The sequence below is a fragment of the Gracilinanus agilis genome, chromosome 1, assembly GCF_016433145.1.
Source record: "Gracilinanus agilis isolate LMUSP501 chromosome 1, AgileGrace, whole genome shotgun sequence".
Lineage (NCBI taxonomy): Eukaryota > Metazoa > Chordata > Mammalia > Didelphimorphia > Didelphidae > Gracilinanus > Gracilinanus agilis.
In genome coordinates this window covers 671,729,898-671,753,577 of record NC_058130.1, presented here as the reverse complement: position 1 = coordinate 671,753,577, position 23,680 = coordinate 671,729,898, and the positions used below count along the sequence as shown (strand labels likewise).

The 23,680-nt window shown below is 36.9% G+C and overlaps 1 protein-coding gene across 1 annotated transcript in view; it reads right to left on the bottom strand.

The window, feature by feature from the left end:
- The window catches only part of FER1L6 (fer-1 like family member 6), a 160,778-nt gene that overhangs the window by 85,513 nt on the left and 51,585 nt on the right, over positions 1-23,680 (bottom strand). The window contains 3 exon segments of the mRNA XM_044684251.1: positions 216-377; positions 5,943-6,053; positions 22,786-22,935. Of these exon segments, the coding sequence (XP_044540186.1) occupies positions 216-377; positions 5,943-6,053; positions 22,786-22,935 (423 nt within the window).

Here is a 23,680-nt window from a genome sequence, read left to right as displayed (position 1 = left end):
TTAGAAAAACTGAGGCCCAGAAAGGTAAAATATTTTCTCTGAGGTCACACAAGTAATATTATTGTAGCATTTGAACCCAAGCTCATTGTTGTCAGAATTGGTATTCTTCCCACTGAATCGCAAAACAGATTCACAAGTCCTGGGAGTAATTGATAATAAAGCATGTCCCATGCATAGGAAATAACAACAGATGAACCATGAGAAGAGGGACCCACCACTTCAAACCAATCCACTTGGATGTTGAAGTTAGGGTTATTCTTGTAGCTCTGAATTACACAGGATTTGACTCCTCTCCCGGCACATTCTATGAGTACTTGAGGGCGATCCACTGAGAGCAACTGGACTTTCTTCATTTCACGAACACCCCAGAAGAGAACCTAGGGACAAGGCAGACAGAACAGTCGTCAAGAGAGGGTCTGAAAAGTCCGTCATCCCAAGTCTTCCTCTGAGACAAAGGTAAAACAACAAAAACAACATTAACAAAATACCTACCCTCAAGTGGCTTACAGGGGAGGAGATGTAACATGTAAACATGTTGTTCAGTCATTTAAATTGGGTCCAGCTTTTCATGACTCTGTATGGAGTTTTCTTGGCAAAGATACTAAAGTGGTTTGCTATTTCCTTCTCCAGCTCATTTTACAGATGAGAAACTGAGGCAAACAGGGTTAAATGACTTGTCCAAGGTCACACAGCCAGTAAGTGTCTAAAGCTGAATGTGAACTCAAGTCTTCCTGACTCCAGGTGTGGCATTCTATCTATTTTGCCACCTAACTGCCCCCCAAAATATATTAGTTCAAAAATAAACAGGAGTTTATTCAACTGTAGGAAAGAAAGAATGCAGCTAGAATTTAGATCAGGTTTCTCTCCCCACAGAGCAAGGTTCAGACAAGTTTTTATGCACATCAAAGAACACAAAAACTATAAATTAACATAATGGATAATTAATAGTGAAAAAACATGTAGAATATAATCTAGGGGAAAGGCACCAAAGAAGATACAGCAGCATTAACTCCTCTGAATGATTTATGGCTTTGGTGATAAGAAAAATCTCACCTGGGCAGATAAAAACGTATATTTTGAGTTTAAAATAATATTCAAAATTTCTGAAATTGCTCTGTTTATTCCTCAAAGTAAATATTATTGTTCAGTTACATATTAGAGCCTCTTTTCCATTTCTATCAGAACCCAGATTCTCCAACTTCAAGGCCTCTCCATCATCCCATACCATGAAGTATCAGACAGAAACGCTCTAAGGAACAGCAAGTGGACCACTCTGGCTGGAAGGAAAATGATGCAATGGGTGGAATGTGCTTAGTTTGGGTGTGTGGAAACCACAGTAACCCAATACAAAGCTAAATGGATTAATCCACATAAAATAAAAGTCTCCTGGTTGGAAATAACACATATTTTCATAAAGCAGAATACCACAAAATACCAGAATTTTTAAAGTGTTGAGGTATTTTCAGCAAGTAAACCTTTAACAATTTGTAACCAATGGATTCTCACCCTTGTTTGGAGGCTCCAGAAAGTCACCAATTATCTCAAGAAGCATCACAAAGTTCTTAAAACTTTTAAAAAGAAAAATCAAGTGTATTTTGACTTTTGAAAAATCATTGCTTTTTTGTTTCTTCCTATAAGATAACTATGGGAGGAAGGAAAGAGACCATCTTTAGGCAGATGCCCTTAGGTTTATTCTTGGATTCAACACTTCCCAGTTAATATAGGCAAGTCAATTTTGTATTCTAAAAAATGAGGGTAATAGTGTAGGTACTGCCTGTACATCATGGGGTTATTGCGATGTTAGCCTTAAAGTCCTGTATCAATGTAAACTGCTCATATCTATGCAGAAACAAGAAAAGAAAGACAAGGCAATAACTCCCGAAAGATTAGACAGTTAGACATTGAGCCACTCCAGGGGATTTATGGAGCCCCCATCAAACAACAACAAGTCTTGAATTGCTATTAGAAATTACTGAATATTAATCTTCATACTCGTGAAAGACATGCTCCAGGAATTTCTGGATTGTGGGAAAAGTCCAATGGTATATTGAAAATGATTGTAGCATGCTAACAAAGTGGATAAAGCATTAGTTCTGGAATAAGAAAGACCTAAATTCAAACCTGGCCACAGACACTTATTATCTGTGTGATCCTATGCAAGTTACTTTATCTGCCTTAGTTTCTCCAATCTGTAAAATAGTGAAGAATAATAGCAGCTTCCTCTCAGGTTGTCATGAGGATCAAATGAGGTAATAATAATTATAAAGCACTTAACACTGTGCCTGACATAGTAAACACTACCTAAAAGTTAGCTGTTATTAAAATGAAATTATGGAATTTTTAGAGCTATAAACTATAGATCTTCTAATCAAATCATTTCATTTTAAAGATTAAAAAAGTGAGAACCAAAGGGTTGAAGAAAGCTGTCCAAGGTGAGTTATATCCATATCAGAGCCAGCTTGAAACTCAGGTGGAAATGATTTCCAGGCAAATACTCTTAAATCAATGTATAAGGCATTCCTCTGGGCCTTGGGATCCTTCCTCATTCATCAAGCTTTCACTATCATTGCGCCTCTGGTGGATTTTGTGCTAATTCACTGACTTTCCTGGTGGGCCCGCTGTGGCCCAGCTAATGACCCCTAGACTCTTCAGCTCCTGGAAGGAGATAGTGGGAGAGGTGATAATCAGGGCCAGCAGCAGCGAGAGGTCTACTTGGTCATTGTCCTTGATGCCAGAATGAGATGAAAATGTCCCACCAGTGGCTTGTGGTGTAAGCTGGGAAGAGTCTGAGGCTTGATTTGAACCTAGGACCTCCCGTCTCTAGGCCTGACTCTCAATCCACTGAGCTACCCAGCTGCCCCCTATTGTTCTTTTTTTGTATGAAGACAATGAAGGCCTGTCCAAAGGCAAATGTATTATGTGGAAGGAGTAAATTACAAATCTAATTTAGCCCATTAATGAATGCTTTAGCAAAGGAAGAGGTTATTAGTTTAGGCAAGCAGTCCTTTCATAAGGCCTTGATAGGGGAGAGAAAAGAATTCTATATGTACTTATGTATGTATGTGTGTATGTATGTATGTGTGTTATCTTCTCCATTAGCATTCAAGCTCCTTGAGGTCAGGAACTGTTTTATTCTTGTCTTTATAGCTTCAGCACTTAGAATAGTGCCTAGCAAATACTAGGCATTTAACAAATGCCTAGTGATTTATTGATTGATATTGGTGGGATAGTAATTAGATAAGTTCTAGGACATGGTGCAGTAAGTAGAAAGAAAGGGTACACTATAAGGACATTGGAAACATGTAGGCTGGGCAGAAGAAGAAATAAAAGGCCAATGGAGAAGGGTAAAGACAAAAAATGAACATGGGAAATCTTTTTATATCTCTTAGTCAATTGTGTGATGGAGAAGATGTACGGCACCCTTTTCAGTAGTTATCTGGAATAATATTGTGTTTAGTTCTTGGTATTTTCATAAATTGGGAAATATGTCCACAGGAGGGCAATCATGAAGGTAAAGGGTCTTTAGGCCAGGTCAAATGAGGATCACTTGAAGGAATCAGGCATGTGTTTTTTATTTTGCTTTAAGACTAGGGTCTTCTCATCTTGACCAACCTGGAAGGGAAAGGGACACATGGCCCCAGACTCTTTACTGATTACCACAGGGGCTTTGACCTACCTGGTTTCCAACTTGGGTCAGCTCACCCCTTCTTAGACAGCCTGGAGCTTCTCCCCAGAACTTGGGGCTCACTATTATTCATGTTAAACTTAGTGAGGAGATCTGATAGGCATAGCCCACTGTGATTTGTTGATTGATATTGGTGGTATTGATTGATATTGAACATTGGAGCTCAAGAAACCTCCCATTGTGACTAGGACAGATCAACAAACCCAGATGGCCATTGACACATGGATGTCTTGACCATGCTGCCCCAATTCCTGCATCACCAGAAGCCCACAGTCCAGAAGGACTGTGTGTGGACACTCAGAAACATTGACAACCTTGTGAATAGATCTAGCATCTTATCTGTGGGCTGCTGTCACACCCTGTAGATATACCTGTAGAACTGGTAATGTTTAGCTTGGAGGAAGGGACAGAATAACTACCTTCAAATATTTGAAGAGCTATCAGATGGAACAAAGAAATAGATATGTTCTATTTGATCCCAAAGGGTAGAACCAGAAGCAATAAGTGGAAACTGCAAAAAAGGAAATTTAGACTTGGTATCATAAAACAAAATAAAACTTCCTAATAATGAAAGCTGTTCTAGAGTATAATGAACTGCCTGGAGAGGTGGTGGGGTGCCCCTCATTGCAGACCTTTAGGCAGCTGCTGTATGGCCATCATTGGATCTATTATAGTAGAAATTCTTCTGATAGCTGGATTAGCCTAGATAGGTTGGATACCAAAATCCTTTCCAGCTCTCAGATTCTTTGATTCTGTGGTCTGCTGTTAAGCATTACTTATAAAAGCTTCTCTATTGAGGAAAATGAATTTTAATGCTATAGCATTTGCTTATTAATAACAATTTGTAATATTTCTTCCTTCATCAAAAGGTCATTTCTTACCATAAAGTTAAAGAAAAAAGATGCCTTTTCCTTGACAGTCCTCAGAATGTCATCTTGGTTTTGCTCTAAAGCATTTGTTCTTAAACAAATAGAGCAGGGCTGCCCCCAACTGGGAATCTGAGTGCCCCTTCACTCTATAAATGAGACTTAGCTTGAGCCAGATTCTCCTCAAAGGCCATAAGCTTCTGCCCTTATCTCCCCTTGTCAAAGTTTGGGCCAACTTGGCTCATGAAAGTGAAGCCTGCCCAGAATGAGATGGATTTTCTTTCCACAGTAGCTGAGGGCTGCTGAGATCTCATGACCAGGACACCTTCTCAGGTACCTCTCATCCACCTCAGTAATGTGGTAATCAAAGCTTTTAGGATGCCTATTCATTGAGTCTATGAATTAGAGTTGAAGGAAGGGCCCAATAATAAGCTATCAAAATGGCGGCAAGAGCACTTAAGATGACCCTGGACTAGCTAGATTATTGCTAACCTTGTCAATAAATTGATTTTCATGCTTACAACCTCGTCTCTTGGAATTCCAGTCGTCATACTCGATTATCCTTATCCTTGTTACTTTGGATACTTAGGTAGAAAATTCTCATAATTTTTTATATATATACAGAACTTATTAATTATGTTGCCTTGGTTTTGTTTTTTGGTAATAATAAAAACTTTAATATGTTTCCTTCCTTCAGGTACTTTGAGAGCTAATTATACCTCAATTGCTTCAAAATTGTGTTTCTTCATACACAAGGAAAACGATGCCAATAAGAACAAAGACAAAAACTGTAGTTATGTCCTTAGAGGCGTCACAGGATAATAGAGAAATTGCCTCAGAACCAAGAACTGAGTTTAAGCCTTGCCTCTGACACATACTGGCTTTGTGAACCAGTGCAAGGCCCTTAGATTCTCAATAACTCAGACAACTCTGTAAGACTATCTTTGCAGAGCTGGTGCTGATCTACATTAGTGGAGGGAATATCCTAACAAGGAATTCCTTGAATCAATGCAATCACCCAAATTCCAAACTTATGGTTAACTTTCAAATTACACTTTGCCAACCTGGAGAATTAAGGGAAATCTTAATGCCTTTGATGGGCGGCTAGGTGATGCAGTAGTTAGAGTGCCAGATTTGGAGTCAGGAGGAGCTAAGTTCAAATTCAGTCTCAGTTAGTTATTAGCTGTGTGATCCTGAGCGAATCACTTAACCCTGTTTGCCTCAGTTTCCTCACCTGAAAAATAAGATGGAGAAGGAAATGGCAAACCACTGTAGTGTCTTGGCCAAGAAAACCCCAAATGGTGTCACAAGGATTTGGACACAACTGAAATAACTGAACAGCAATGCTTTTGAATCTAATGGAAAATTTCAGAAGTCTTTATAAGCCTTACCTCTACTCTGTAAGTACTCAGCACAGGACGGATATTGGCAGGGACAGGATAGATCTGGGCGACATCAGGTTGGTCAAAGGGAGGAAGATCTTGTGGACCTGAGGAAGGAACCTTAATAGAAAAAGCAAATACTCATTAGCCAAAGACAAGAAAACCAAGAGGGTCCTGGATAATGGGGACCAAACTATAATTTGTATATCATAATTTGTTTAGTCATTTTCGAGTTAATAGGTTATTGAAGTTATTAAACATTATCTCCTTTGAACTCTGATAAAGGACTTTACAAACTTAAAGTACTACACAAATATGAGATAATAGATAACATTTATATAGCACCTGCTGTATGCCAGATGCTGTCCTAAATATCTTACAATTTTTATTTCATTTGAGCTTTAAAACAACCTAAGGAGTCTAGGTCCTATTGTCCTCTTTTTACATATGGGAAACTAAGGAAAATAGAGTTTAATTGATTTGTCCAGGGTAACATAGTTAATAAGTATCTGAGGAAGATTTCAAAGTCAGGTCTTCTTGACTCCAAATCCTATCTTTTATTCACTGTACAAAGCAGGAATAGTTCAGAACAAATGCCACAATACTCCTTTAGAAATGTCTGTTTCTATCATCATATTAAATTTCTCTGATAAGAGTTTTATACCCACAGTAGAGAAATAAGTAACAGACATCTCTATCTTTCCGACCAAAAGACATACTCCAATAGATAAGTGGCTAAATAATATGAATAGATCTCAAAAGAATTACAAACTAGTAACCAAATGAAGGAAAATTGCAAATAATTAATAATAAAAAGAATGAAAGTCAAGACAACTCTGAGATTTTACCACCCATGACATAAATTGGAAAATATGACAAAAGGTAGGAAAAATCAATGCTAGAGGTACTGTGGAAAGATAAGCACACAGGTACATTGTTAGTGGAGCTGTGAATCAGTATGACCATTTTGGAAAAGAATTAGAATCATGTAAAGAGACTAAAATATCCATAACCTTTGATCCAGAGATTCCATTAGTAGATTAGGCTTATAACCCAAGGAGGTCACTGATAAGAAAATCTGCATATACATGAAAATTTCATAATATATATGTGTATTAAATAAGGTAATACTTTTTGTAGTAGCAAAAACAGTAAAGAATTGATAACGAAGATGCCCATCAATTGGAGAATGACTAAACAAATTGTGATACACAAATGTGATATTACTGTGCTGTAAAAAATGATGAATTTGAAGAATACAGAGTATGGTGATAACTACATCAATTGATGCAGAGTAAAGTAAGGAGAATATTACTAGTAAGGAAAGTAATATTCATGACAACTAAGATATAAATGGAAAGAACAACCACATGTACAAAAAAAGCAGAAGTGAATGATGAAAAATTACAAAGAAGGATGGCTCAAAAAAAGAGACTCGAGAAGTCGGAAATCCACAAATATGCATTTCATATATTTTCTCTAAAAAATTATGTATTTTAAAATGTATTGACTGGTTATGATCATCATTTCCTCCATTTTTCTTTAAAATTTCTTATTTGTTATGTGGGATGGCTCTCTGGGTGAGGAAGGAGGAAGAATAATGAAAGAACTGAGACAATATAAAGAAAAACAAAAGATAAATATGAAACATGTTTTAAAAAGAAATATATATTTCTGCAATCTAGAATTATGCTTTTAAAAAAGTGGCTAAAATATCCATATCCTTTGGCCCAAATATTCCACTGTTAAGCATATACACAAAGGAAGTCAAAGATAAAACAAAAATTCACAGCACCTTCGTAGGTGCTAATTACTAGAAACAAAGTTGACACCAGCTGCCCATCACCTGGTGAATGGCTAAAAAATGTATAGTACATGAATGTAATGAAATTTCACTGAGTTATAAGGCTCGGTCAATAGGAACAGCACAGAGATACATAGGAAGACATTTTAAATCAATATACACAATGACAACAACAACCAAGATGAAAACAAATTTGTATAATTATAATCAACAATCCTTTCCTCAAAGAAGACAGGAGAAAATGCATCTCTTTCCCTCCTTAAAGAAAAGAGAGCCTGTCTAATAAAGAAAAATGAGCATGTCTCATTTGTTTAATGTGGTTACTTTTGCTGAATTGCTTTTTTTCCATTTTTTTGTGATGTGGAAAGGCTTTCTAGATAGGATTTGGGGGATTAAAAGGTATATTCAGAAATAAAGCATAAGTGTAAATACATTTATAAATAAAGTAGAAATATAAAGAATATAAAGATATTGATTTAAAAAAACATTCCCTTCCCTTACCCCCTACATGGAGAAGTCTCCAATATGATTGTGACATATATTCGTGGAAATGTCTAACTATATTGTAGCATGAAAGATTGTGAGTCAAACGATAATAACATTTTTAATGCACTTTATGGTCTACCAAGTGCTTTCCACATATTATCTTATTTAAGATTCATAAGAACTGAATGAGATAGGTACTACAGTATAGTTATTCTTTTGATGAAGAAATTGAGGTCGAGAAGTCAAATGACTTGCTCAAAGTTACCCAGTAATACCAACACTTTAGCCAGTATGCCATGTGATTTTTTTCTAGAGAAATAAAAATGACATGTCTTGGACATAGATCTTTAGGGAATAGCAAAGCTCATCTTTGCAGTTTTGCACACATACACCACAGTAAATATGTAGTGTTTCATGGAAATTTCTTGGAAAGGGTCATCTATATCTAATATAATGCCTCCTATCCTTTCATTATATTCACTAGTCCATCTTCTTTCAGACTGCTTCAAAACTCATTCACTCCAAAAAGACTTCCTCCATTTGCCCCTTCCTCAATCTGATCACTTCCTTATCTTCTGTGCTATCCCAGGTGGCCTCTGTTCATTAGCCAATGCCTTATTTTGACTGTTACAATCCTCATCTTGATTCAAGGTACCACTGATGTATGGATTGCAGCATGTAGAAGTGAGACAGAGCAATGGATCAAACAGAATTATTATTGCTGTAATGATGAAGAAGAAGAAGAAGAAGAAGAAGAAGAAGAAGAAGAAGAAGAAGAAGAAGAAGAAGAAGAAGAAGAAGAAGAAGAAGAAGAAGAAGAAGAAGAAGAAGAAGAAGAAGAAGAAGAAGAAGAAGAAGAAGATGATGATGATGATGATGATGATGATGTTGATGATGATGCTAACGGTCACTTATTCTTCTAACTGCAGCTCCCATTTTGGGAGATCTCTTTACTAAATGGAAGAAGCATGTGTAAAAAGAATGGGTTGTCTGGGATTGGGTCTGGGAGGAATTTGATTTGTAGGTTCAGTCAAAAAATTTTTTTGAAGTACCTACTGTGTACCAGGACTGTGATGAGTGCTAGAGATACAAAGAAAGCCAAGAAACAACCCCTGTTTTTAAAAGATTCAGAGGGCAACTGGGGAGAAAACATGCAGACTAATGTGTACAAGCACAATAGACTGGAAATAATTAAGAACAGGCTTCAAATACATGTTTTTTTGAATTCAAGATGTAGCTGTATTCTTCACCATATCTCTGTTTGGTTTTTCTACCTTGATCTACCTTAAAGCAAGAGACTGTTATGTTGACTTTCTCTCCCTCCCCTCCAGCACTTGAGGTAATGCTCTGCACCCAGAAAATGACTGATAAATATTTTTTTGCCTGAAATGACATATTGGACCAGGAGGAAAAAAACCAAAAAGGGAAAACAAAAACGTTTGCTAGAAAGAGTCTATTTGAGCCTCAAGCCAGGGAAAGTGGATTTCCTGTCATTTCTGCTTCCCACACAACTGATGTTTTGGCAGGAGCAGGTGTGGTTGAGCTGATTACCAGGCATAGCTACAGGAAAAGGGAATCTTTCCGAGTGAGCCAGATACCAGGAATGCAAAGCAAGCTCAGGAAATTTACCTTCCAAATGGTTTGGGCTAGATAGATATGGGAGCTCAGCAATAAGGATGACGAATATCAGACCTTGTGGTGAGGAATTCAGTGTCTAAAATTGTATATTCTAGAAAGCTAATTAATAATCAGTTCTCCCTGCAGAGAGTCAGGCCACAGCACAGATGCAACCTTGGAACAATTTCTAGTTTTATCTTGAAAACAGAGCCCCATATGTTTCCTCTTCCTGGGCCATTTGATGACTTAGGTCAATGAAATGCTCTGCAAAGCAAAAGACCCCAAATGAATTTCTGAAAAAAAGCCCTCTCAGTCTCGGCCAGTTATTTCCAGGGTGACTCCAAGCAGGAAGGATCCCAATGCACTTTAAAGATTGTAAATTAATGGATTTGCTCCAGGCCAACATGCAGTAATGGGATAGCATTGGCTTCTGGGTTAGCAGAAAGGATGGTCTGCTGAAAAGAGTACAGCAGCAGCTGCTGGGAGAATTCTAAACACACAGATGGGGATGCTTCAAGCGCTAGATTGGCTAAAATACCACCAGTGTAGGCCAACACTCAAAAGATCAACATGACAGATCCAAGAGAATTCAATGGAACACCCAGAGAAAAAAATCTCAATTTGTCCTCATCCCCTCTGAATTTCATTTAAACTTTAAACCTAATTCAGTCCCTGCCTGGTTCTAGACTACCTTTCTACCTTGACCAGATAGACTTCTCTTGGAAGAGACACCTCTATTCCTGTGGCCTCTCCCTCCAATTGGTGAATTCTTCTTCAAAACCTCCATTTAGGAAGTACTCTCAGCTAGCTATGCTCACCTCTATATACTGATTTAGCTTTAGCCCTTACCTTTCCCCCACTCTCCTTTTGGCCCATTCTTAAGTATAATCTTCCCTTATTAGAATACAATGCAGTTAGGCAGTGGAGAGGATAGAGGGCCAGACTTGGAGTCAGGAAGACTCATCTTCCTGAGTTCAAATCCAACTTCAGATACTAGCCTTGTGACCCTGGGCAAATCTCTTAACCCAGTTTGCTTCAGTTTCTCCTCTGTAAAAGGATAATAAATGCTTTATTTAGCCTAATCCATACACCAAAATGCCCACTATGTCATTTGAATGCATTTTGAAGTGTTATAGTACTATAATATTTCTTATGGAAACGAGTAAGATTAGGAATGGAAGGAAATGGTGAAACTCTCCAGTATCTTTGCCAAGAAAACCCCAAAAAGTCAGACACAGCTGAAAAACAACTGAATGACAAAACAAGATTCCAGCAATAAAATTCTGCTTTTTTTATGGTTAAGTTCTGATCTCTAGGCTGAATGCTTAAATATGGGACCCTTGGTATAATAAACTCCTTTGATCTTAGATTAAAAAAAAGAAAGAAAACTGAACAACAAAAATTAGAATGTAAACTCCTATCTTTTCTTGTATTTGTATATATTCTCAGAGCTGAGCACAGTGCCTGTCACATAGTAAATTTTTAATAAATGCTTTGTAATCTAATCTCATCTAATCCACACACCAAAATACCCACAATGCAATATACATTTTGAAGTATTACAGTACTATAATGTTTCTTACGGAAATTACTAAGATTAGTAATGGATAAATGGAATGCACAGATAATCCAGCAACTTCCTTGTAGTAGAAACAATCTTCTATAGGAATGCTTTTATTTGAGCATTTAATGCTCAACATAATAATATGGACTGATACATAGATTCTAGAATCACAATATTTTAGGATGATAATTTGGAAAGGAACATTAGGCAGAGAATCCAATAGTTATTACATTATCCTTTAAAGACACGACAGCAATGGGAAATTCACCATTTCCTAAGGAGCTCCACAATCTAGAGAGTTTTAAATGATAGGAAGCTACTTCTTAAATTAGCTTAAATCTGTCTTACTGAAGCTTCCATAAATTGATTCTAATTATGTCTTCTGGGGAGACAGTATGGTATAGTTGATAATGGGCCAGCCTTACAATGAGGGATATCAGGTTCAAATCCTGCCTCTCATATATTATGTTACACTGGGCAAATCACTTAGAATCCCAGTGGTCAAGGTAACCCTTTAAGTTACATATGAATGTTGGTGGTGGTGTTCAGCTTCAGTCATGTTTGACTCTGTCAAATTTTTGCCCTTTTGGAGTTTTCTTGGCAAAGATACTGGAATGGCTTTCTATTTCCTTCTTGTAATGGTTTGAATGGGTTTGACTAAATTTTAAGAGTAAAAAAATGTTGTGGTCACCCTTTATAGAAATTGACCCTTAAGTCACAAGACTGTCAATAGCTTTAATAGCTTTATTATAGTAAGATAAAGATAATAAGAGAAGGAAATATAGAAAGGAGGTAAAGAATCAACTAGCTAACAACCTAAAGCCTAACAACCCAGTGTCTATCTCTGAATCTCAGCCTCAGAAACAACTCTCCACCCCCCATCTTCCTGCTGGGTCTCATCTTATAAATCTTTACTACATCCACTAGCTCTCTTACATCACTCCCCAGGAACCAATCCAAGTTCCACACTTAGCCTGGCACCACCCAGGGGGGCAGTGCCTGTGGGATCAATTTCGTGGTTGCTGATTGACCCAAATTCAAAACAAATGGAGAGGAAATTCAAATCTCTGATTGATCAAATCAACACACAAATTCCCCTCTCATAATTCCCCCTGTGATTCTATTGGGAAATGAGCATGTTGAAATCTCCCCAATTGAGGGTGTTGGGAGATTAACATGCCTAATGAATCATTTCAAATAACCAACCTATAACTCTAAGGATTCTTCCGCTAAAGGTATATAAATATTGCACTTTTTTAAAAGGGGAAATTACAGCAACCTGGGAACAAGAGGGAAATAGAAGAGAAAGAAAAGAAAAACAAAAATTAATAGATACATTAACAAAAAGCCAACTAGGGGGCATATCTATTTGGTGTAAGAATTTACATTCAAAATAAAGGTGCTCCACCCCTTTCAGTTCAGTTCATTCTGGATCACTTGATGCAGTGTGTGGTTTCCAAAGGCATCTCCATGACACCCTCTTCAAAAGATTAGTCTTCCTGATTTGAGGTATTGGTGACTTTCTTCTCCTAAAATTCCTCCAGAAGATTTCAAACCCTAGATTTCAGGATATTTATACATTCTCCAGCTTGGTTTACAGATAAGGAGACTGAGGCAAAAAGGGTGAAGTGATTTGTCTAGGGTCACATAGCTATTAAGTGTCTGAAGCCATATTTGAAATCAGGAAAGTGAGTCTTCCTGACTCCAGGACCTAGGGTTCTAGCCACTTTACAACCTAGCTGCCCAGATGAGTGGTTGATCTGTACTTGTAAAGAAAGTTTCCATACTGCATGTTCCCTCCCATGATGAAATTATAGGTCTGGACATGCAAAACAAAACCAGTTGGTGTCAAAGGTCTTAGGTTCTTGTCCTGACTCTACTATTAACTATCAAACAAGTGTATTCTCTCTTTTTCAGTTTAGAGGTGGGGTAGGGAAATTCTAAGGTTCCAACTCTAAAATTATATGGTTCTATAGGATAGGATCCCAAGTCTAAACTTTCTTCCACATAAGATCTCTTCAGTTATTTGAAGACTGTCATCAGTCTATGTCTAATTGTTTTTTTGTCCAGGCTAAACACTACCAGTTCCTGCAAACAATACCTGTCTATCATGGATTCAAGACTTTTTGTTACATCAATAGTCCTTTCCCAGATGAGCTCCAGCTTGTCATTATTCCTCTGAAAATGTGATACCCAGAAGTGACTTATTTATCTTTGCATCCTCTCTATCACCTAGCACTGTGTATAGCACAAGATATGTATTTAATAAAATATTCATTGAATGAACTGAACACTAGTATCTAGATGTGGTCTAACTAGAAATTTAAGTTTTATCTCCTTTTCCCAAAGCATGGGTCTGAACTTATAATTCTGACTCAATAAATTTTCCAGTGGTTCCCTATTACTTTTTTTTTTAAACCCTTACCTACAATCTTAGAGTTGATACTGAATATTGACTCCAAGGCAGAAGAGCAATAAAGGCTAGATGACTGAGGTTAAATGACTTGCCCAGGATCACATATCTAGGAAATGTCTGAGGCCAGATTTGAACCCAGGACCTCCCATCTCTAGGCCTGTCCCTCTATCTACTGAGCCACCTAACTTCCTTTCCTATTACTTCTTCAGTACAGAGAATTCCCCAGAAGGAAATATCTTCCACCAGGGCAAATCAACATCTACTTGCAACCAATAATCTCAGAAACTTCTCTGGGGATAATCATAGGATCCACACAGCCAATGTCTGTCAGAGGCAGGATTTCAAACCTTGATCTTCTTGACTCCAAAGATGACTATCTGTCTACCATGACAAATCTACTTCTCTGAAAAGATAAATGCTTTTTAAAATGAATGGAGATAGACACTAAATATTGTACAAGTATCATTATCTCTGTATTATGGATCTGAAACAGAGCTTATCTTCTCCATAAATCCTTGTTCCTCAGCCCCATTTTCCATATTTCTTTTGAGGACCAATGTTCACAATCTCTTCCCTGATATTTCCATTTCTCTCTCTCTCTCTCTCCTCATATTCAATCAATTGCTAAGTTTTAGTCATTCTAAAACTCCAAAATTTCTTGCATTGGCATTTTTTTTCTGACTCAAATACTAGTCCAATTCTGGTCCTTCTCACTTCTCACTAGGACTATTGCAATAACTTCCTAATTCATCTTGGCATCTCTAATGTCTCCCACTATCCAATCCACCCTCCCTATACTTACTTTTCAAAATACAGAATGTCTCAAAAGGCTTAACATGGTTTTTAAAACTTTAAAATTCACTATGATGTTTGGGATATCTTATATTTTTCTGAAGGTATGAGTCTGGCCATGCTTAAAAAAAACAAAACCTTAAATGGCTCCCTATTACTTCTAGGACAAAATGCAGGTGCCTCAGACTGAAATTTAAAACTCCCCACAATGTGGGTCCAATCTGCCTTTTCAGATTTCTTTCCAACTCTTCCCCATCCATACAAGTCTTTGTTCACATAATTTGGGAATTAAGCATTATACGGCTGTTGTTGTTTGTCCTTCCTTTTGAAAAGAACCAATGACATCATGAGGGTGACATCTTGACTTGTGCATGAGTTGAATTTAAGTGAGGCAAAGTTGCACAAAGTCATCATCCTCACTCCATCTTCTAGTCATCAAAGTCCAATGATAAGAGAAAAAAGTCTGCATGATGGGTGATGGACCAGATACAGTGGTTGACCTTGGCATCTTCAATGTCTGACCAAGTTCTAAGTGCTCCACAGAGTCTACTTCAGCTACCTTCTTTAGGTAAGTCAACAAGCATTTTATTGAGCCCCTATTATGTGCCAGACACTCTTCTAAGTGCAGGGTATATAAATACTAAGCAAAATGAAAATTCTGGCCCTCAAAGAGTTTCCATTCTAATGGGGGACGGGAAACTACACACACAAAAAGAGAGCTAAAAGGTGTGTGGGGGGGGGGGTTCAAGGTGGAGGTGGTGAAATCTGAAGAATGGCGGGTAAGTGGGCTACGATCTTTAAACCAGAAGTTCTAGGAAGAATTCTCCAGTAGGAGAAGGGCAGGTACTCAATATCAGCAATACACTTTCTTTTCATCTCTGCCTCTTAGAATAATGAGCTTTCGCCAAAGCACAGCTAAGATTCCCTTTCTTACTCAAAGTCTTTCCTAATCCTCACAGTTGCTAGTACCCTCTCTCCTCATTACTTTATATTATTTGGTTTTGGACATACCTGTAAAGTGGGGAGATTGGCACTTGTCATTTCTATCTCTCTGGTTTAGAGTGAGATAAATGAGATGATGTAGGTAACATTCTCTGTAAACTTTAAAATGCCAGAAAATATCAGCTATGATAATGATAGCAAGAATGTTACGCTCCTTTTTTCTCTTTCAGGCATGCCCAGCTCTTCGTGAGTCATTAGGAGTTTTCTTGGCAAAGATACTTAAATTGTTTGCCATTTCCTTCTCCAATGCATTTTACAAATGAGGCGAGCAGAGTTAAGTGATTTGCCCAGAGTCACATATCTAGTAAGCATCTTAGTCTAGATTGTAGCTCAGGAAGATGAGTTTTCCTAACTCCATGCCTAGAACTTTATCCACTGGGCTATCTAGCCGAATTATATTCTTATAAGAGAAGACAATACACAAAAATGGGCTAAGGTGCCCTGTTAGCGTACAAGTAGGTAGCATGTCAGTCTCATAATCTAAAGCTCATGAGTTCAAACCTCATATGGGGCATAATACTTCGGAGTGAGCTGAGCTGGGTTGCTCAGTGGGTTGAGAGCCAGGCTTAGAGACAGGAGATCTTGGGTTCAAATCTGGCCTCAGAAACTTCCTAGCTGTGTGACCCTGGGCAGTTCACAATCCCCCATTGCCTAGCCCTTGGAACCAATATAAAAATATTGATTCAAAGTTGGAAGGGAAAGGGTTTTTTAAAAAAATGGGCTAAAGCAGGAGGAAGAAAAGGTCCTTGAGTAGGGGTTAGGTCAGGAGACTCAGAAGCTAAGCCAGGATAAAGGTAAGCATGGCTAACTGAGGCTACTGGAACACCCACAAATCACAGCAGAAGAAAATAGCTGTCATGAGAGATATTGTTAATGAGAACTGTCACCTGAATTAAATGAATTTTTGGTGTGCTGATGGAATGATGGTTTGAATTAAAATATGTCATAGTTATACTGTTTTTAGAAACAGAAATGACACTTTTACCAAAATTGAATTTTTTTTATGTTTTAAAGAAAAAAGTGCTTGAAGGGGAATAGTGTTTAAAGAAAATGTTCCTTAATATATTTATATAATGACAAGACTCCCCAACTTCTGCACAGTTGCCTTAACAAAGGAGGAAATTCTTGCATCTCATTTTCACCCTGTTGATTCTTTGACTTCTTCCCACTGTGTGAATTTACTACAAATCTGTACTTTTCTTATCTTTTTTAAAATGAAAGTTTTAAAAATCCATTTCAGTCTCACTCTCACTCTTTGATTAGGTTGGGAACAAAGCCTAAGCTTGTCTGTATAAGGAAGATGCTGGCCTCTTGTTCCACATGTCTTGGCATCTAGAAGACTGACCTCTGACCCAGAACAAGGCCAAGTCTGTCCAACCAGAGAGACCCAGAAAGAGTGATGTCAATGGGATTATATGTTAGGGTTTGAGGAGGCAACTTGATCTCTTTGCTAGCGAAGAGAGGTGTGAGGTGAGGGGCAAACTCAGATTAATTAGGCAATTTGCCATGTGATTATTTGCCTTTTCTCTCTCCAACCAGCTTTCATTATTTAACAAATAATTATAAGTTGATATACAGTTTCCAGAGAATTTTACTCTTAAAAGTAAAAAAAAAATTTACTCTTAAAAAAATCACAGCAAAATACATTTCTCAGGCCAAGACAGCTCTGATCAAAGCCTTATAATTTGGGGCAATAGGAGGAATGTTTACACTTCAGGAAGGCCAGAAGATAACATGATAAAAGTTGCTAGAGTGGCAAGTCATGAGACCAGGGTTTGAGCCCAATTTTTACAATAGAGAATTCCATCATATAAGTCATATTCCATATTATCTTCATCAGCAAATTATCGTTTCCTTAAAAATAGACATCTAGTTAGGCTGCTTTCATAACTCCCACAATGTATCATGCAAAGCAGGCAAATAGTAGACCCTCAATAAATATTTGTTGGTCAATTTGGTTGATTGATTGACACTGATGATTAATCAACCAATTGGCAAACAGGATTTTTGCTAGGTTTGAGGCACACAAAGTTAAAGGAAATAGTCTTTTCCCTCAGAGAGCTTATATTCTATTGGAGGACATAATGCTATGAATAAATATATTCACATGAAGTAAATAAAAAGTTAAACTGGGGAAGGAGGACACTCCCTCTAATTCCCCTACTAACTTAAGGAAATTAGGGAAAGTTTCACAAAGAAGTCAAGCAAAATATTGAAAGAAGCAAAGGAATCTGAGAGACAGAGATGAGGTAGGACTTGATTTCAGCTAATAAAGAGAGCTAACTCAAAAGATATAGATATGGGAGATAGAGAGTCCTCTATTAGAGAAAACAAAAATAAAATGACTTATGTGGACCATAAAATGAGGGATGGGGAGTTATATATGGTAAGACTGGAAATGTAGGTTAGGATGAGGTTGAGAGGAGCTTTACAAGCTTGTGAAAAGTTGTGGCATATGATTTTAATGGAAAGTTATTGTACCATAACAAATGATGAATGTTTCAGGTTCAGAAAAAACTGAAAAGACTTATTTGAACTGATGCTAAGTAAAATTAGCAGAACCAGGAGAAAAATGTATCCAGTAACAGAAATATTAGATAATGATCAATTATGAAGGACTAAACCATTATCAGCAAAGTAGGCTACAAAATAACCATATAACCATAGAGACTCATGATAAATTCTGTCCACAGCCAAAGAAGGAAGTGTTGGAGTCTAAGTGCATATTAAAGCATATCATCTTCCACTATATATCCTTCATGACATTTCTATTGTAGTGTGTTATGACATAAGCAATATGGAAATATGTATTAAATGAAAATATAGGCATAATCTATGTCAGGCTATTTTCTACCTTGGAGAAAGGAGAAGGAGGGGAGGGATGGAGAAAATCTGAATTTTAAAATGTCAAAAATAATTGTCAAAAATTGTTTCTACATATAACTGAAAAAATTAAAAAATAGAAAAAGTAGAAAAGAAAACAAAAAGCTTGTGAAGACAATATGAAGATACAGGGATTTGTGGTGGTAGAGGAGGTATCCCCATTCTATAGAAATCACAGATCTAAAAGGATTATAAGATAGCCAACAAAGGCTAAGGGATGAGAATTTGAAGCTACAAAATCATGAAGGGTAATGGTAAGCTAGTTAGCACAATGGATAGATAGAGTGACCCTGGACAAGTTATTTATTCTCTGTTTGCTTCAGTTTCCTCAACTATAAAATGGGGATCATAAGAGCATCTAAGGTACTTAGCAAGGTGTCTGGCACATAGTAGGTGCTTAGTAAATGCTTGTTTCCATAATTCCTCACTGTATTTGCTGTTTTCATTAGCAGGACTCACAATGGCAATCCCAGTATACAGAAAACAATTAGAGATACCTGACCCTCATAACCATGTAGAGAAGGACTTTTGTAATGAAAATGAGATGCATGGAAGAAAAATGTGGCATTCAAAAATTATAACTAAAAATGATAACTATGATAATTGTAGGGTCTTTCCAAAGATGAATCAAGATTATAAGATTTAGAGCCAGAAGAGACTGATCATCTATTTGGAACCTCATTTTGCAAATGAAGCTTCTCAGGTGGAATGATTTGTATCAGGTCTCACGGGTATAGCACAATCAGGATGGGAATTCAGGTCCTTAGACTCCAAATCTAATATTCCTAGAAAATATGAGACTTACCTGCTAAAGTGGAAATTCTAATGATAAAATTACTTTTTCAGATAAATAATAAGAAAGAAAAGCTCCTACTGGAAACCTTAATGAATTTTATTTCACATTAGTTCACTCTGGATTACAATTCATATATTTAAATGAGGAACAGAGGCAATATTTTATTCTGGTAGCTACTACTTTCCTACATCTCAACTCAAATTCTCAAAGAATTGGAGACCAAGAAGCATAGACCAAAAGGTCTCTAGGCAGAAAATAACTTTAGGAAGAGAGAAGTGTAGGATTGGTAAATGATGAATAACCAGCTCACCTTGATAAAAAAATGGAAATATGGCACACTTTTAAGTTTAATCTGAATGATTAACATCTTACCTATCACTTTTTAAGGTTTAGACAATCAACACAATAATAAATCAAAATTTTGTTTGTAGTTTTGTTGATTACTGCTCATATTGAAAATTTAATGACTGTCTCCCACATGCTGGTTTGAACTGACCCCAGCACACTACTGATTAGGAACCATATATTTTCAAGTCCTTCATCTTAAAAATTAAGAACTTGGCACAGAGGCAAAGAATTGGAAGTTGAGAGAATGACTAATTAATTGGGGAATGGCTGAACAACTTATGGTATGTGTTGGTGATTGAATACTATTGTGCTATAAGAAATGATGAGCAGGATGATTTCAGAAGAAGCCAGGAAGATCTAAATGAACTGATGCAGAATGAAATAAGCAGAATTGAGAGAATATTCTTCACAATAATAGCAATATTATTGCAACATGGAGCAATTATATAATGATCAGCTGTGAAAGACTTAGCTATTTTCAACAATACAACGATCCAGGATGATTCTGAGGGACTTAGGTCAAAGAAAGCTTATCCACCTCCAGAGAATGAACTTTTGAAGTCAAAGGCAGATCAAAGCATACTATTTTTCACATTAGTTTATTTATGTGTTTATTTTAGGGTTTTGCTTTTATATGAGAATTCACTTAAAACTATGCTAAATATGGAAGAATGTTTTGTATGATAATACATGTATAATCTAAATCAAATTGCTTACCATCTCTGAGTCAAAGAGGGAAAGAAAAGAGGGAGAAAATGTGGATCTTATAATTTCAGGAAACACATTGAAAAATTGTTATTATGTATAATTAGGAAAATAAGATATCTTTGAATAAAGAAAAAAGAAATTGACACAGGGAGGAAATAACTTGTTTAAGGTTACGATCACAAGCACTTATATTTATAGCAGACAGGGTCCTTTGAAGTTATTTGAACTAATCTCTTCTATTTACAGACAACTAGGTGATATAGCAGGTACAATGTTGGGCTGGAATCAGGATAACCTGAGTTAAATGCATCCTTAGACACTTACTAGCGATATGACCTTAAGCAAGTTGCTTAGGCCAGGAAATACCTGCATTTTCTAAGTTTAGCTAGGTAACCATAATCTTTTCCTGGTTAGTAGTCCATCAAATAGTTTTCAGGTCCTGGCTCCTTTTTAGATCTCTAGGAAGAAATAGTCTTTATTGTCCTAAAACATCCATTTTACAGATTTTGGATTTGTCTATACTGACAGGCTAGATTCAAGGATATTTGCCAGATTCACAATTTTAGACTCAACCAACCAGGAATCTTCTATCATCTGACAGGTTTCTGGATCTTTTGTCCATATTTTTAATCATTGGTTGTCCAACATTATGGGCATACGTCAATGCCTCTATGTATATTTCCCATGATATATCACATAAAATATAATGTGTATTTTCATATGACTTGAGGTTGAACATTCCATCCACCAAAGCAGCAGAGTCAAATTCAGAAGGACTAAACCGTGTAGAGACACGTTGGCTTAGGGAGCAACATATTGACAATATTTATATTCTATTGCATTTTTGCTTACTTATTTTATTAAATATTTCCCAATTATATTTTCATTTTGTTTTGCCACTTGGAAGTATTGAGACTATGTGGGCTATATATTGACACCTTCTTTGCCACCTGCATAACTTCTTCCTTTGGACGTTGCCCAGAGATTTTCTCAATTTCAAGAGAATCCCTAGCATAAAACTCATGTTTTCAGCACAAATGTTCTCCTGGAGTTGTTGTATAATTGCAAACTTTGGATCTTTACACTCTCCAAGGGATTCAAGTTGTGGATAACCCAAATAGCAATGGAGAAGCTCATGGTGGACATCAGCAAGTGGCAGCCTCTACTTCCCACCATGATTTATGCCGAACAGGAAGTATAGGTGATAACATCAAGGATATTTATTATTAGAAAAGGATGTGGGCCAGTCCAGCAGTGATGCTGAAGGCTACTAGATGAACAGTTTGAGTGTTACTCTGCTACCCACAGAATGTTCAAAGATCTAGAGGAAGGCCACCAGCATTTCAGCTGGATCTTTTATGGTGAATGCATGGAAGAATATGAATGAGAATCACACAGGAGAAGAAGACATGACTGGTTAAACTTACACCAATGGAGAGAATGCCTACAATAATGAAATCTTGGCTACAATGAACCATTAGGGTTTAATTATCATCATATGATAAGTATTACAAATCATAGGCAGCCTACCATAGTGGATAGAGAGCCAGTCTCAGAGCACAGAAGGCTTGCATTCAAGACCTGCCCTTGACATATGCTGGCTGTTTAACTTTGGGCAAATCACTTCACAGGAACAGCTAGATGGCACAAGGGATAGTGCACTATGCTTAGAACCAGGAAGATTCATCTTCCTGAGTTCAAATCCAGGACCAGACACTTACTAGCTGTGTGACCCTGGGCAAGTCACTTAATTCTGTTTGCCTCAATTTCTCATCTATAAAATGGACTGGAGAAGGAAATGGCAGAACAGTGTAGCATCTGTGCTAAGAAATCTCCAAAATACGGCTACAAAAAGTTGCACATGATTCAAAAATAACCGATAAAAAAGTCACTTAATCACCCAAACTGGTAGTTCTATATGCCAATGACATTAGAAGTTCCCTCTCTATTTTAATTTTTATGGAATAGCATGATTTTAAAGCACCTAATAAATGTGTACAAGATATAAATGGACACTTAATATGAATTAACAAAGTATACATTAAAATAGTACAAGATGCATTATTATTACATAATACATCGATGTTTACAAATACTTTTCTACTGAAGTATATTTTCATATGTATATGTATTTACATAAAGATGAATATTTATAAGATACTATTCTTACAACAATCCTATGAATTACATAGTGAAAGTACTACTGTCCCCATTTTATTCATAAGGAAAGTAAAGCTCTGAAAATATAAAGTGATTTGTACATGGTCATATATCCAATATGTTTAGGAACTAGGATTCGAACTCAGAACTCCTAACTCTATTCCTAAACTTCCTTCCATTCCTATTGTAGTGGGTCACTGAGATTGTCTATCTGACATTGCTTCCAGTGACCTGTGACAACCAGTAACCTGCTGTACTTTGAAATCTGGTACTTACCTGCAAGAGTTCAAATACTGCAAGGAGGTCCCCTCCATCAAGATTGCCACAAAAGATTGGGTGATAGGAAAGTCTGGGTGGTTCATATTCATGATCTGCAAGCTTCACAACAGGAGCAGCCACAGTAGATCCTAAATATTCTGGTTTCCCCTAGGAAAAACAAAACAGTATTTCTTTGATATATGTTTGGTGACATGCCTACCCTTTTAAATTCCTTCTGAACTTGACTCTCGACTTTGAAAATTATCTTTAAGGCCCCTGGCATTCGAATTGGTACTGGTCACATTTTCCCAGGCTCCTCTCTCCCCTTTCTTCATTTTTTCTTCCACTTTTTTCCTCCATACTTCCTAGACTCAGTAAATAGGAATATATTCAACATTTGCTCATAAACGCGAATGCCCAACAAAACACAAAGGACTGTCTCTAGGGAGGTCCAGGAATATTTTAAGTAAGCGCCAGCCTCAGGCAAGTCATGCTTAATAAGCATTTGTTAACAACATCAATAATAATAATAGTTAGCATTTATATAGTTTTAGAAGTATTCAAAGTCATATGCACACACATTTATATACATATGTTTATATACACATATATGTAGATAGGTAGATAGATAGATAGATAGATAGATAGATAGATAGATAGATAGATTAAATAGGCCAACAGTTTGAGTGGACAGACAGACAAGCAGGCAGGTGGACAGACAAACAGAAAGATAGATAGATAGATAGATAGATAGATAGATAGATAGATAGATAGATAGATTAAATAGACCAACAGATGAATGGACAGATAGACAAGCGACAGGAAGAAAGGAAGGAAGAAAGGAAGGAAGGAAGGAAGAAAGGAAGGAAGGAAGGAAGGAAGGAAGGAAGGAAGGAAGGAAGGAAGGAAGGAA